Below are 14,505 nucleotides of genomic sequence, written 5' to 3'. Positions count from 1 at the left end.
CGTAAGACGAGATACTCACGACAAGCTTGAACCTCGAAGTGAGCGATGTATTTTCATCGACTACCTGCAGACATCCTTTGGATATCTCTTCTATAGACCGAAGGACAATGTTGACCAAGGAACCGAGGGATCATGGTAGATCAAGACATATCGACAGAAAATATCACTTCATCAGACATCGTGTAGAAGAAGGACAACTCGTAGTGAAGAGGATATCATCAGAAGATAACCCAACAGATCCGCTTACGAAGGGACTGAGTAGGGTTAAGCACTTGCAGCATGCTAGGAGTATTGGGCTGAAGGATGATATTAACATAGATTAGATAGTATTAGAAACGTGTAATAGATAAATGTAATTAACATTTGATGATTAAATAAAGGAGTTTTATTTATGAGTAAGGTTACTATCTTATGTTAATTGTTTAGCTATTGTTTCACTTTGCATGTTTTGACTTCCAGAATAATTGAGTTTATTAGGAATAATCGAATTATTCAAATGGTCCACAATCGTTCATATGTTGGGAGTAGATATGAATGAAGATTGTCATGAATTGGTGTGTAGAATGTCTAAATGGTGTTAGACATAACAAAGGATTGCTGCAACGTTCATGAGTGCTTATGAACTAGTTTTGAGCATTGGAATAAACCCGCGCTTGCTGGAATCACCTTATGGAATACGAGATAAAAGGTGATCGCAAGACGATAATATCATATAGTCTTAAAACCTAGATATATGGTTTATTATTTGTTAATTGATTGTACATTGATAATACGAAAACGCATCAGTAACTTGGTGTTATAAAACGTATTGTTGTGTATAGTTGGTAAATGAATAAGTAAATGCATATAAGTCGAAGTTTATCTGTAACTTTTATCTAAGAAGGTAAAAGCGATATCTCGGCCGCTCGATGATTTGATTTGACTTATGTGCCGGGCCCGGTCAGAACTGAATTGATGTGTTCGATTAAGTTCTATGTCAAATAAATCAGAGATCGAGAAACCTAAATGCTTGACTAACCATTCCATAGGATTGTCAGCATGATATCCAACAGAGGACTGTACGTTCCCTTATCTAAAGGACAAGATTGATTAGATCAGAGTTGACAGCGTCTTTGAGAGCTATGATTGCAAACCGAATTGTACTTATGAATATAGTTACTAGACTTATCCAAGTGGGAGACTGTTGGAATAGTGTCTAAGGCTGCAACTATATTAGGCAAGTATTTGATCCGGTTGTGCATGGTCCTTTTGGGTTGCCTTCACCATAGCAACTTGATAGGATGATTTATTAAGAGAGAGTAAATATTATTAATATATTATGTGAATAATATAATGAATAATATATTTGTTATTTGATTAATATAAGTCATAGAATTAATTAGAATTAATTTGGTGACTTAAAGAGATTAATTAAATAAAGGGGTATAAACTGTCAATTGTTTGATAGTTAAGCTTTAGACTGTAAATCCATTAGGATATGCCTTGGACGAATTCTAAGAGCTTTTGGATAGCTAAAATCGTCTATATGCTTATCTATGGAATGGATTTGGATAGCCTTAAGAGAAGATTATCCAATTAGGGTTTAGGTTGTAACCCTTAAGGAGTCTACAAGTATAAATAGACCCCATGGCATAGGGAATTCGACACCTCTGATTAAGTAAGAGAACTCTGGTCGAAATTCCTCCCTCTCCTCTCTCCTAAATCATTCTTCTTGCTATTGGTGTTTGTAAGCCATTAGAGGAGTGACATTTGTGACTCTAGAAGCTCCAAGACCTCAATATCAACAAGGAACTCAAAGGTATGATTCTAGATCTGTTTCAATGTTGTTATTTAACCTAATTAGTAATTAGAAGTCTTGGATTCAAAGCATGTTTATTAGAAAGCCTAGATCCAAGCATTAGGGTTTTGCATGCGCACATAGGAAAGTTCTTATGGCTAAAACCCATCAGATAGTCCCCCAGATTACCGGTCGGTAGGGCCGAAGGGGCGGACATGCCCAGCCATGCTAGATAGATTATGTGATATACGTGTTATGTGGTAGTAGTAGGGGGTGAAATAGTCCCCAGAGCCGGTCGAGAGGACCGAAGGGGAGACCAACACCCAGATATGCTAGTCAGTATCCGGTCGAGAGGACCGAAGGGGAGGCAAACTCCCAGATATACTGGTCAGTATCCGGTCGAGAGGACCGAAGGGGAGGACAGCTCCCAAACGTACTAGACAGTATCCGGCCGAGAGGACCGAAGGGGTAGGTCGGGCACCCGGATATGCCTGACAATATATGTATGTTATGTGATTGTATGGTATGTGGTATGTTGGGGGAACTCACTAAGATTCGTGCTCACAATTTTCAGTTTTGGTTTCAGGTACCTCTTCTTCGAAGAGGAAGGAGACGGTGCGGTAGCGGTACATCACACACATGCTTTATATTCCGCATTATGATATCACATGGGGATTTGTACTCTGACACTTTGATGTTTTATAAAAATGTTTTCCAGACATACATTATCTTTTATGGAATAATATGATCGTTGAACGTTTTAGTCCTGATGCTTTGCTAAGAACATGTTTTTAAAATGAAATTTTTGGCTCGTATTTTTGGGATGTTACAAGTTGGTATCAGAGCCCTGGTTTGAGGGATTTGGACACACCTTCGGGGGTGTTTGAACTCAAATCGAGGGATTAGAAGATTATGGAAAAAGAAAATATTTTCTAAAAGGCTAAGTAAAGGGTTTTAAGAAAGAACGAAGTGTGTGATGTGCGCGACCGGCCGAGCTCAAGTAAGTATTCCCCAAAGTACCCATACAAGCTTATGTTATGTTTATCAGTTTCAGTAGAACAACATGCTAGAATAGGACTAAGGATCTAGGAGTGATGCCTTATGTACCTGCGTATGTGCTTCAGTGTATGAAAAGTTGCATGCTAGAACTGAGTAGACAGCAATAGGATGGCCTGCTTAGGTTATGCCTGATAGTACAACTTTAGCATTGTATGCTAGATCAGTTTTTCTCTACAAGGTTAGAGTTGCTTGAGATTGTTTCCTTTTTGTCCAAATGTTGTTTGCTTTGTGCTATGTGGTCTCTGAGTGATGGGAGTTAGCTGTTAGGTGAATACGTTAAGGTCACATGTGATCAGGGTTGAATAATCTCAGAGTGTTGGATTTGACCCTATTGTGTAGCTCTTGTTTGAGTCCTAACCGTTATAGGGATGAGTCCCTTACTCGAAGGATTATCCGAGCCTCGTCGCATGTGATTGTATTCAGGTAATAGCTAATTGGCATCACCAAGAGACCTTCAGCAGCTGAGGACTGGGTTGGGTGGAGTCAGAGGTTCCCTAGGGTAATCCTAGGATAAGAGTAGCAGAGATCAGCGGTAGTGAAAGGAACCTGGTGGAGTCAAGGCAGTCCTTGGAGAAGGTACGGATAGATGTGGACGGTAGTATGGGCCCGTACTACTGAAAGCAGAGGATACGTACCCGAATCGAGGGAGGCCAAGATAAGACCAGGGAACTTGTAGTAGGTGTGATCCCTCTAGAGGTATCAGTATCACTAACAGTTGTTATTTCTTTTGTATTTCATAATGGTGGTACTACGCTCGAGGCCAACAATTGGCAGTACAGGAGAGGGATCGGGTTCGGGGTCAGGTTCCAAGCCAGTAGATGAGGGGCTACGCGAGTTCATCGCTCTGAGATCACCAGAGGCATCCTTGAATCGACCCCCATTATCTTCGGATCGATCAAGGAAGGGATATTGGAGATGATGGAGGATCGCCTCCAGGCATTCAGGAGCGACATGGCATCTGGCCAGTCCGGATCTCGCACGCTGTCCTTCAAGGACTTTCGGGGTAGTGGTGCGCCAGATTTTCACGGGGCAAAGGATCCCATAGCTGCCAGACGATGGATTGTAGACATTGAGTCTGCGCAGTTGACTAGCTTCTGCCCTGAGGGGTCGAAGGTGAGATATGCAGCAGGATGTTTGAGAGGTCGAGCTAGGGATTGGTGGGAGTCCGTTGGTGACTCGTTGGGGGCCTCGGTTGTCGAGGCTATGACCTGGTCGGACTTCATGACCAGGTTCAGGGCAGAGTTTGCGCCGGCTGTCGAGCTTCAGCAGCTGGCCAGTGAGTTCCTAGATATGAGACAGACGACGGAGACTATGGCGGAGATCACCGCCAAGTTCTGGGAGAGGGCGTTGTTGGTGCCCCAGTACGCGGGTGACGAGGATATGAGGAGGACCCCCTATCATGATATGCTATGAGTTGATATTCGGGAGCATGTCAGTTTTTCAGCTTGCCCTACCTTGGACTCCATGATTACCAGGGCAAGGGAGAGGGAGATAGATCTGGAGCACATCCGGAAGAGGAAGGCTGAGGAGGGGCATGTTATGGGGGCTTCGGGGAAGAAGCCCAAGGGATCGGATGCGGGGCCGAAAGGCCAACAGGGGCGGGGCCGCTGCAGGAAATGCGGCAAGACGCACGAGGGAGCATGCAAGTTGGGATCGTCAGGCTGCTACAAGTGCGGCAAGTTGGGGCACTTCAGCAGGGATTGTACCGCCCCTGCACCTGTGATTCAGACATCGGAGTTGTTGTGTTTTCACTGCAACCAGAGGGGCCACAAGAAGGCCAATTGCCCCCAGTTGACAGCATCAGCGCCAGTTAAGGCGCCGGCTCCAGCTACCCTGCGGATTACAGATGGCCGGCAGGGCAAGGCAGAGGCTCCAGTGGTAAGGAGCCGGGCATTCCAGTTGACGGCAGAGGAGGCACGCGCTTCACCCGATGTGGTGACTAGTATGATTCTTTCCCTCTACTTTATTTTTGTGATGTTATGATATTGATATGTGCTCTGTGTATATGCATTAGGATCGTTCCATGTGAACGGTATTCCTGTTCAGGTGTTGTTTGACTCGGGTGCCACCCGATCATTTTTTTCCCTTGCGCTTAGCAAGAGGTTTACTGAGTCTTCGGGCATGTTGGACTGCCCTTTAGAGGTAGAGATTGCCGATGATCGATCGGTGCGAGCATCAACAATGTTCAGGGATTGTGTTATGAGGTTGTTTGAGGAGCGCTATTTGGTGGATTTGGTTCCCATCCCGTTGCGGGGGAACAAGGTGATTATAGGCATGGATTGGTTGAGCCCTAATGGGGCGGTGATAGATTGCGCGCAGCAGCTAGTGCGAGCCAGGACCCCAGGAGGGGGAGAGTAGGTGATTCACGGTGAGAGGCCACAACGTGGACCTGTAGTATATTCAGCAGCGAGAGCTAGGCGCTACCTTCATCAGGGTTGCGCGAGATATGTCGCGTATGTTATGGATACCCGGGAGACGGGTAAAGCGACGATGAGCGAGGTTCCAGTGGTGCGAGACTACGCTGATGTGTTCCCGGAGGAGCTTCCTGGAATACCTCCGGAGCGACAGGTGGAGTTCAGGATTGACCTCGTCCCTGGTGCGGCTTCGATAGCCAAGGCACCATATCGGTTGGCTCCTCCTGAGATGCATGAGTGGTCTACGTAGCTGCAGGAGCTGTTGGACAGGGGATTCATTAGACCGAGCAGTTCACCCTGGGGAGCCTCGATCCTGTTTGTGAAGAAGGACGGGTCGCATCGGATGTGTATAGATTACCGGGAGCTGAATAAGGTAACGGTGAAGAACCGTTACCCACTCCCGAGGATTGATGACCTCTTTGATCAGCTGCAGGGAGCATCTTGGTTCTCCAAGATCGATTTGCGTTCAGGATATCATCAGATGAGGGTCAGAGAAGAGTATATGCAGAAGACCGCGTTTCGGACGTGCTATGGCCATTATAAGTTCGTGGTGATGCCGTTCGGGCTCACCAATGCTCCTGCCGCATTCATGGACCTCATGAACCGCGTGTGTAGACCGATGTTGGATCGGTCTGTGATAGTTTTCATTGATGACATCTTGGTTTATTCCAAGACTCAGGAGGAACATGAGGAGCATCTGAGAGAGGTTTTGGAGACCCTGAGGAGGGAGAGCTTGTACGCCAAGTTCTCCAAATGTGAGTTTTGGTTGCGCGAGGTGCAGTTTCTTGGGCACCTCGTCAACCAGAACGGGATTTCAGTAGACCCGGCCAAGGTGGAAGCCGTGATGAGGTGGGAGGTTCCGAAGTCTCCATCCGAGATTCGGAGTCTCCTAGGATTGGCAGGCTACTATCAGAGATTCATTCGGAATTTCTCCAAGATAATCGTACCCCTGACACGTTTGACTAGGAAAGCCGTGGTCTTTTGATGGGGGCCTGAGCAGTAGGCAGCGTTCGAGATTCTGAGGCAGAGATTGTGCGAGGCGCCGATCTTAGCCCTGCCCGAGGGCGTAAAGGATTTTGTGATATACTGTGATGCATCGATCTCAGGTTTGGGCGCAGTATTGATGCAGAGGGGGCATGTCATTGCTTATGCTTCGAGGCAGCTGAAGCCACTCGAGGCGAACTACCCGACGCATGATTTGGAGTTGGGGGCGGTGGTTTTCGCCCTCAATATTTGGCAGCATTACCTCTACGGGGCTCGATGTACCATTTACACGGACCACAAGAGTTTGAGGTACCTCATGGATCAGCCGAATCTGAACATGAGGCAGCGTCGGTGGTTGGACATGGTGAAGGATTATGATTGCGAGATCTTTTACCACCCGGGGAAGGCCAATGTGGTGGCCGATGCGCTTAGCCGCAAGGCGGCGCCGATCAGGGATATTTGCATGAGGATGACTGTGGTGACTACCCTGTTGGAGCAGATTCGGGAGGCTCAACAGGAGGCTGTGAGGGAGGAACATCGGAAGAGTGAGCGAATAGTGGATCAAGTCACCTCCTTCGATTATGATAGCCGGGGGTTATTGACACTACACCGTAGGGTGTGGGTGCCGTATCATGGAGGCGTGCGCTAGGCGTGCCGCACAAATCCCGATTCTCTATTCATCCAAGGGCGACGAAGATGTATAGGGATCTTCGTCTAGACTATTGGTGGCGCTGCATGAAGCGGGATGTGGCGTGGTACATCGAGCGGTGTTTGACCTGCAGAAAGGTCAAGGCCGAGCATCAGAGACCGCACGGCAAGATGTAGCCGTTGGACATCCCGTTATGGAAATGGGAGGATATTACGATGGATTTTATCACAAAGCTTCCCCGGACGGCGCGAGGAGTGGATTCGATTTGGGTCATCGTGGATCGATTGACCAAGAGCGCCCATTTTATTCCGATTCTGGAAAGTATCTCGGCCGAAAAGTTGGCCGATATCTACATCAGGGAGATAGTGGCGCGACACGGGGTGCCAGTGTCAGTGATATCAGATCGAGATGTGCGGTTCATTTCCAGGTTTTGGAAGAAGTTTCATGATGAGTTGGGCACTCGTCTGCACTTTAGCACCGCCTTTCACCCGCAGACGGATGGTCAGAGTGAGCGGACCATCCAGACCTTGGAGGATATGTTGCGGGCTTGCGTGCTAGACTTTGGTGGTAGCTGGGATACCTATCTTCCCTTGGCTGAGTTCTCATACAACAACAGCTACCACGTGAGTATTGACCGTCCTCCATTCGAGATGTTGTACGATCGGAGGTGCAGGACCCTGATATGTTGGGGTGAAGTTGGCCAGAGAGTCATGGGGAGCACCGAGGTGGTGCTCAAGACGACCGAGAGAATCCAGCAGGTTCGGAGCAGGCTTCAGACTGCGCAGAGTCGGCAGAAAAGTTATGCCGACAAGCGTCGATCAGACCTGGAGTTCCAGGTCGGGGATATGGTTCTCTTGAAAGTGTCGCCTTGGAAAGGCATCATCCGATTCAGGAAGCGGGGCAAGTTGGGCCCGAGGTACATTGGACCGTTCACGGTTGAAGCCCGGGTGGGCAAGGTGGCATATAGGCTAGATCTGCTAGCCGAGCTCAGCCAGATCCACAACACCTTCCATGTCTCCCAGCTGCGGAAGTGTCTTGTGGATGATTCAGCGGTGGTGCCGTTAGAGGATATACAGGTTGATGACAGCCTGATTTACATTGAGCGCCCAGTCGCAATCCTCGACCGGAAGTCGAAGGATCTTAGGAACAAGAGGGTGGAGTTAGTGAAGGTGCAGTGGCAGCACCGAAAGGGGTCCGAGTGGACTTGGTAGCCGGTGGAAGTAATGATGGAGCATTACCCCGAGTTGTTTCAGGATCGAGCAGGAGACTTCGAGGACGAAGTCTAAAATAAGTGGGGGAGATTTGTAGCACCTGGTTCCTGGTATGTAAAATTTATCTTAGCATTTTTCATTTTTTAGCCTTGGACTTGGCGAGTAGTAGGTCCAACTTGCCGAGTAGAGATGGGATCCGGAGCATGTTTAAGTTGGCGACTCGGAGAGTCCCCGCTGTCTGTTGAAACCCTAATCCTAAGGGTTTGCCCCCTATTTAAGCTAGCTTGTGCAGCCCAAGATCGCCCCCTTTCACCCTCAGAGCACCCTACATCAAACCCTAACTCGTTTCTTGTGAGATTGAAGTGATTAGAGTGATTTCTTGAAGATTTTGGAAGAAGAAGGAGAGTGGATCAAGAAGAGAAGAAGGAGACCAGATATCTTGGTGCTATTTCAGAGTTCTCTGAGGTATATCTCTGCTCCATTATGTTTGTATGCTTAAAACCCCATTAGAGCACCTTTTGAGCTCTTCTTGAACCTTTTTCCAAGCTTGTGCATGAGGTAAAATTTGTAATAGGTTGATTATCCACTAGATCTAGTCATGTTTGAGCTCCAGAAGCTCAGATCTATAACCTTTTTGAGAGTAAATTGCTTGAATAACCTAGATCTACCTTCTTAGCCCTTATTTCTCCTTTAATCCCCATTCTATGCATTTCTACACGTAAAGTTGGAAACTTTACGTGAAAATCCTGCCCTAAGAACCCAGATCTGTAAATGGCATGAACTGGATTCGAGCAAGATCGAGTGTATAGTATTTGCATGTGGAAGACTCGGCGAGTCGAGCCACGAGTCCCCGAGTTTTTCCCCTTTTTCGTTTATGTCGAGTAGAGTAGTGAGTCCTGGGTGGACTCGGTGAGTTGGAAGCCGAACCCATCCATAAAGGAACTCGGCGAGTCAATTCCCTAATTCGGTGAGTTCAAGGCAACCTTCTTAGATCAAGAACAGACTCGACGAGTTGTTCATACAACTCGGCGAGTCACAGCATAAAGTGTTCATCGGATGAAGATGAACTCGGCGAGTTGTTCATACAACTCGGTGAGTAGGATGAAGGACTTGGACATCAGTTTAGAAGGCGAACCCGTCGAGTTAATGCCTAGCTCGACGAGTAAGGACGGGATTCAGGACAATCAAATGGACGGAACTCGACGAGTTGGCGAGCCAACTCGGCGAGTCGGGTCAACTGGAAGTTGACTCTCACTTTGACTTTTGATTTGATCAGGGGTAAAATGGTCATTTTACCCCAAGGGTCAATTAGCGGTGTTTGACTGAGTATTTGTGGGAATTGTAGTCGGAGGAGTTCCGGAGCGGCAGCAGTAGCAGACAGTCAATTCCCACACCGATCAGCAGCTACTTTGAGGTGAGTTATCTTCCAGTAGCGGTGGGTCTACGGCCACAATGCCGGCCCACCAGTAGGAATTGTATGATAGATGATTGTCTCTGTGATATTCATCTAGGGTTGTTACTACCTGTGATATGTTATTGTGCTAGTATGGTATGATGCTATGTGCTAGTGACAGTAGGGGGGAAGATAGTCCCCCAGATTACCGGTCGGTAGGGCCGAAGGGGCGGACATGCCCAGCCATGCTAGATAGATTATGTGATATATGTGTTATGTGGTAGTAGTAGGGGGTGAAATAGTCCCCAGAGCCGGTCGAGAGGACCGAAGGGGAGACCAACACCTAGATATGCTAGTCAGTATCCGTTCGAGAGGACCGAAGGGGAGGCAAACTCCCAGATATACTGGTCAGTATCCGGTCGAGAGGACCGAAGGGGAGGACAGCTCCCAGACGTACTAGACAGTATCCGGCCGAGAGGACCGAAGGGGTAGGTCGGGCACCCGGATATGCCTGACAATATATGTATGTTATGTGATTGTATGGTATGTGGTATGTTGGGGGAACTCACTAAGCTTCGTGCTTACAATTTTCAGTTTTGGTTTCAGGTACCTCTTCTTCGAAGGGGAAGGAGACGGTGCGGTAGCGGTACATCACACACATGCTTTATATTCCGCATTATGATATCACCTGGGGATTTGTACTCTGACACTTTTATGTTTTATAAAAATGTTTTCCAGACATACATTATCTTTTATGGAATAATATGATCGTTGAACGTTTTAGTCCTGATGCTTTGCTAAGAACATGTTTTTAAAATGAAATTTTTGGCTCGTATTTTTGGGATGTTACACCCAAGCTGCTCCAACCACTGACACGATCTCCACCACTAGCCAACACCAAAACACTAAACTCAAAACAAATGCCAACAATTACCAAAATGCCGCTGGAAGTCAACTGGTCAACCCTTGGTCAAAGTCAAAGTCAAAGTCATTCTCCTGACTGAATCAACTCACCGAGTCAACCCGGTGACTCGTCGAGTTCCCATGCTCAAAACTTTCCCAAACCGCGACTCAACTCGCCGAGTCACCCCGAGACTCGCCTAGTCCAACCATTCTGAGTCCCCTCGCACTCAACTCACCGAGTCCTTCCTTGACTCACCGATTCACAGCTCAACCAGAAGAGAGTTAGGACCTTACGACCAGACTCGCCGAGTCCAAGGCTATCTTCAACCAACTCGCCGAGTTCCTGCCCATCTTCAAGCAACTCGCCGAGTACCTCTAGATCTTAATCCATAAGGAAGCTTTCCAGGCCATGCAGCTGATCCAAACCATAGATCTATCCTTCTACAATCCATCCATCACGTAAAGTGGCAAACTTTACGTGAATCCAAAGAGATCTAGGCATTTTACACTCTAGGGCTAGGGTTTGGGACAAAATAACTTCACCAACAACCTTTGAGCATAGACTTTATGGCTTTCTGGATCATTGACAACCTAGAGCTGAGGTAGCAACCTCAGATCTTACACCAAACTTGAGATGGACCTCACTTATGCCCCCCCCCCCCCCCCAAAACCCCACAAATGATAGATCTAGATGCACAAAAGCTCAAACAGCAGATTATTACCTCAAATGAAAGCTCTAACTGGAGAATAAGCTGAATCTCTGCAAAGCCCCTTGCTCTAACCTTCTTGCTCTTCGATTTCTCCCCAAGATTCCCTCCACAAAGGCTCCAATCTCTCACAAGGAAAGCTCACACGAATCTAGGGCTTCTGGAGCTCAAGGGGAAGGTAAAGAGGCTGGGGGAGAGGATATCATGTTCTTTATATAGGGCTCAACCCCCGAATTATGGTTTTCTCCACTCAGCACAAACTTGCCGAGTCCAGCCACCGACTCGCCGAGTTGGCCACTAAACATGCGACCACAATCGCGACTCTACTCGCCGAGTCCACCCATGTACTCGTCGAGTTGCTCTTTCACAATTACACTTTGAACCCTGATCTTGCACTTCTGAACTTGGGATGTTACATTCTCTAGATCAAAAGTGCGGAATATTTTTGAATTGAAAAAGAGATTCAAAAACTTTTAAAAACTCCAGAAAATCAGAAATCAACTGAGAGAATCCTACTCTGATACCAAATGTAGTTCGTATGAATCAAGTGTATGAATGAAATCAGAGTATTAATTGATTAAAGAACAAAAAACGTAAATATAATCTGTTTGGGTCTTTATTGCTTCTGAGAGAGTATACAATATGAAAGATTAAAGTGTTCTTACAGTTCACAAAAGTTACTCTAATACATATACTTACCCCTATTTATAGAAGTTAATAGAAGCACAATAAATACATAAACGCCAAGACACTAAAGTTTCGAACTGTAAATTGCCCTTTTAAAATACATATAGTGAATACATCATAGCAGACTTCGACACTAGACATAACCAAAGACGCTTCGACACCTCACAACATATTTCAGACTCTACAAACCCAACTGAGTCAAGTCAGCCGGATCAAATCAGAGTGAGTACACTGGGTATACACCGAAGGTACGCTGGGCGTACTCACTTCCTCACATGTTGACCTCCATCGGGGTGGTTGACCTCGTACGCAGGACATACTCCCTGAAGCCCAAAACATCCATTAAGAGCTTAATGGCTAAAGCTCTTACATCCATATTTCAGATCCCTGACTAAAATACTCTTAGGAGTCATAATGTCTCAGAGTTTATGACTTAGGGGCTGTTTGTTTACCTCTTAATTGCAAAATTAAGAGGCAATGTCTTAAATTTTCAGATTCAGAGCGTTTGTTTGTGTATTAATTTTTACCTCTTCAAAAAATACAAATGCCTCTTATTTTTTCAGATAGCAAACAAAGTCTGAAAAATAAAAACGAGAGGCGCGTTTCTATTTGTCCAAAAGGATCGACCACCTCTTTTCTTTTCTTCCCTTCAACACTGCTTGCTTCACATCATCTTCTCTCCAGCTCCGACCAGCCACGCCGCCACTGAAGACACCAACGACGATGCCCAGCGACGATGCCAGCAGCAATGCCTTCCTCCGCCGCCGCCCATCGTCTTTTATTCAACCAAGTCGTTACTGACAACAGGTATATTTTTAGTTTCTTCATTCTTTCCCATCGAATTCATTGGTCTTTTTGTTTTTCTTCCTTCTCTTTCCTCAAAGTTGAAAATCACAAAACGAAATAAATTGTTCTATATTTTCTTATTTGTTCAATGAGATTCAATATTTGATGATATGCTATATTTTGATGTTATATGCTTGATTATGATGTTATATGCCCAAATTTGATGTGATATGATGGATTATCATGTTATATCCTCAATTTTTATGTTCATTCTTGATGTTATGTTTGATTTTTTCTACTCATATATTTATGTTTAATGTTTTTATGTTTGAGTATTATGCTGAAATGTTGTTGTTGACATATCCATTAGTTTTATTCTTGATGTTATCATGAAATATCCATTAGTTTTGTTGAATTGTGTATTTGTTTTGTTGAAGAAGTTATTGAAAATGTGTCTTTGTATTGCTTAAATTGTTGTTGAAAATGTGTATTTACAATGCTTAAGTTATTGCTAAAACATACGTTTTTTTTTGTTGAATTGATGAAAGAAATGGGAGAAAAGAATGATAGGATTAGTTGGAAGGTTGAAGGTGTAGAGAAAACGTTTCTAGAAGCTTGTTTACATGAAGTTACGGTCAATGGATGGGAAGGGAGTAGTTTGAAAGCACTATCTTGGAGGAATGTAAATGAAACATTAAAAATTGAACATAACTTTATTGCTGACCAAAATCAAATGAAGAACCACTATGACTACCTAATGTCAAAGTTTGGTGCTTTTTTGAAGTTAAAAAACAAAACCGACAATGTGTCCAATGCAACAACCAACATCTTCAATCTTTCCAAAGAAGAATGGGAACTACAATCGAAGGTATTTTATTAATTTATAAAAAATAGATTATCATGTTTAAATAATAAAATATTTTTTCCAAACAGTCAAACAAACATGTGGATTCTTTGAGACGCACACCACTACCGTACCCCGACTTTTGCACACAGTTGTTTGAAGGCGCGACTGCGACATGCATTCACAGTTGGGGGCCAACTTCTTGATGGGTTTTAGCCATAAGAACTTTCCTATGTGCGCATGCAAAACCCTAATGCTTGGATCTAGGCTTTCTAATTAAACATGCTTTGAATCCAAGACTTCTAATGACTAATTAGGTATAAGAACAATACTAAATCAGATCTAGAATCATACCTTTGAATCTCTTGTTTGATCTTGTTGTCTTGGAGCTCTAGAGTCACAATTTTCACTCCTCTAATGGCTTACAAACACCAAATAGCAAGGAGGATGATTTGGGAGAGAGGAGAGGGGAGGGAATTCGGCCAGGGGTTCTCTACTTTAGATCAAGTGCCGATTTCCCTTTGCCATAGGGTCTATTTATACTTGTAGACTCCTTAAGGGTTACAGCTTAAACCCTAGTTGGATAATCTTCTCTTAAAGCAATCCAAATCCATTCCTTAGATAGAATTGGACGATTTGAAGCTATCCCTAGCTTCTAGAATCCGTCCACCATCTATCCAATATGGATTCACAGTCTAAAGTTTAACTATCAAACAATTGACAGTTTATACCCTCTTATTTAATTAATCTCTTTAAGTCACCAAATTAATACCAATTAATTTATGACTTATATTAATCAAATAACAATATTATTATTCTTTATATTATTCTCATAATATATTAATAATATTTATTCTCTCTTAATAAATCATCCTATCAAGTTGCTATGGTGAAGGCAACCCAAAAGGACCATGCACAACCGGGTCAAATACTTGCCTAATATAGTTGCAGCCTTAGACACTATTCCAACAGTCTCCTACTTGGATAAGTCTAGTAACTATATGCACAAGTACAATTCGATTTGCAATCATAGCTCTCAAAGATGCTTTCAAACTCTGATCTAATCAATCTTGTCCTTTAGATAAAGGATC

The 14,505-nt window shown here is 44.7% G+C and overlaps 1 protein-coding gene across 1 annotated transcript; it reads left to right on the top strand.

Moving 5' to 3' along the window:
* The first annotated feature begins 12,520 nt into the window (after positions 1-12,520).
* LOC145056610 (uncharacterized) lies at positions 12,521-13,620 on the top strand. Its single transcript, XM_079004313.1, has 3 exons — positions 12,521-12,591; positions 13,141-13,438; positions 13,504-13,620. Exons 1-3 carry the CDS (start codon positions 12,521-12,523, stop codon positions 13,618-13,620), a joined length of 486 nt encoding a protein of 161 aa, XP_078860439.1.
* The last annotated feature ends 885 nt before the right edge of the window (positions 13,621-14,505 follow it).

This window comes from Lactuca serriola, chromosome 1 (genome assembly GCF_051521515.1).
Source record: "Lactuca serriola cultivar US96UC23 chromosome 1, Lser_US96UC23_V15, whole genome shotgun sequence".
NCBI classification, from domain to species: domain Eukaryota; kingdom Viridiplantae; phylum Streptophyta; class Magnoliopsida; order Asterales; family Asteraceae; genus Lactuca; species Lactuca serriola.
This window is presented reverse-complemented; position numbering and strand designations above follow the sequence as displayed.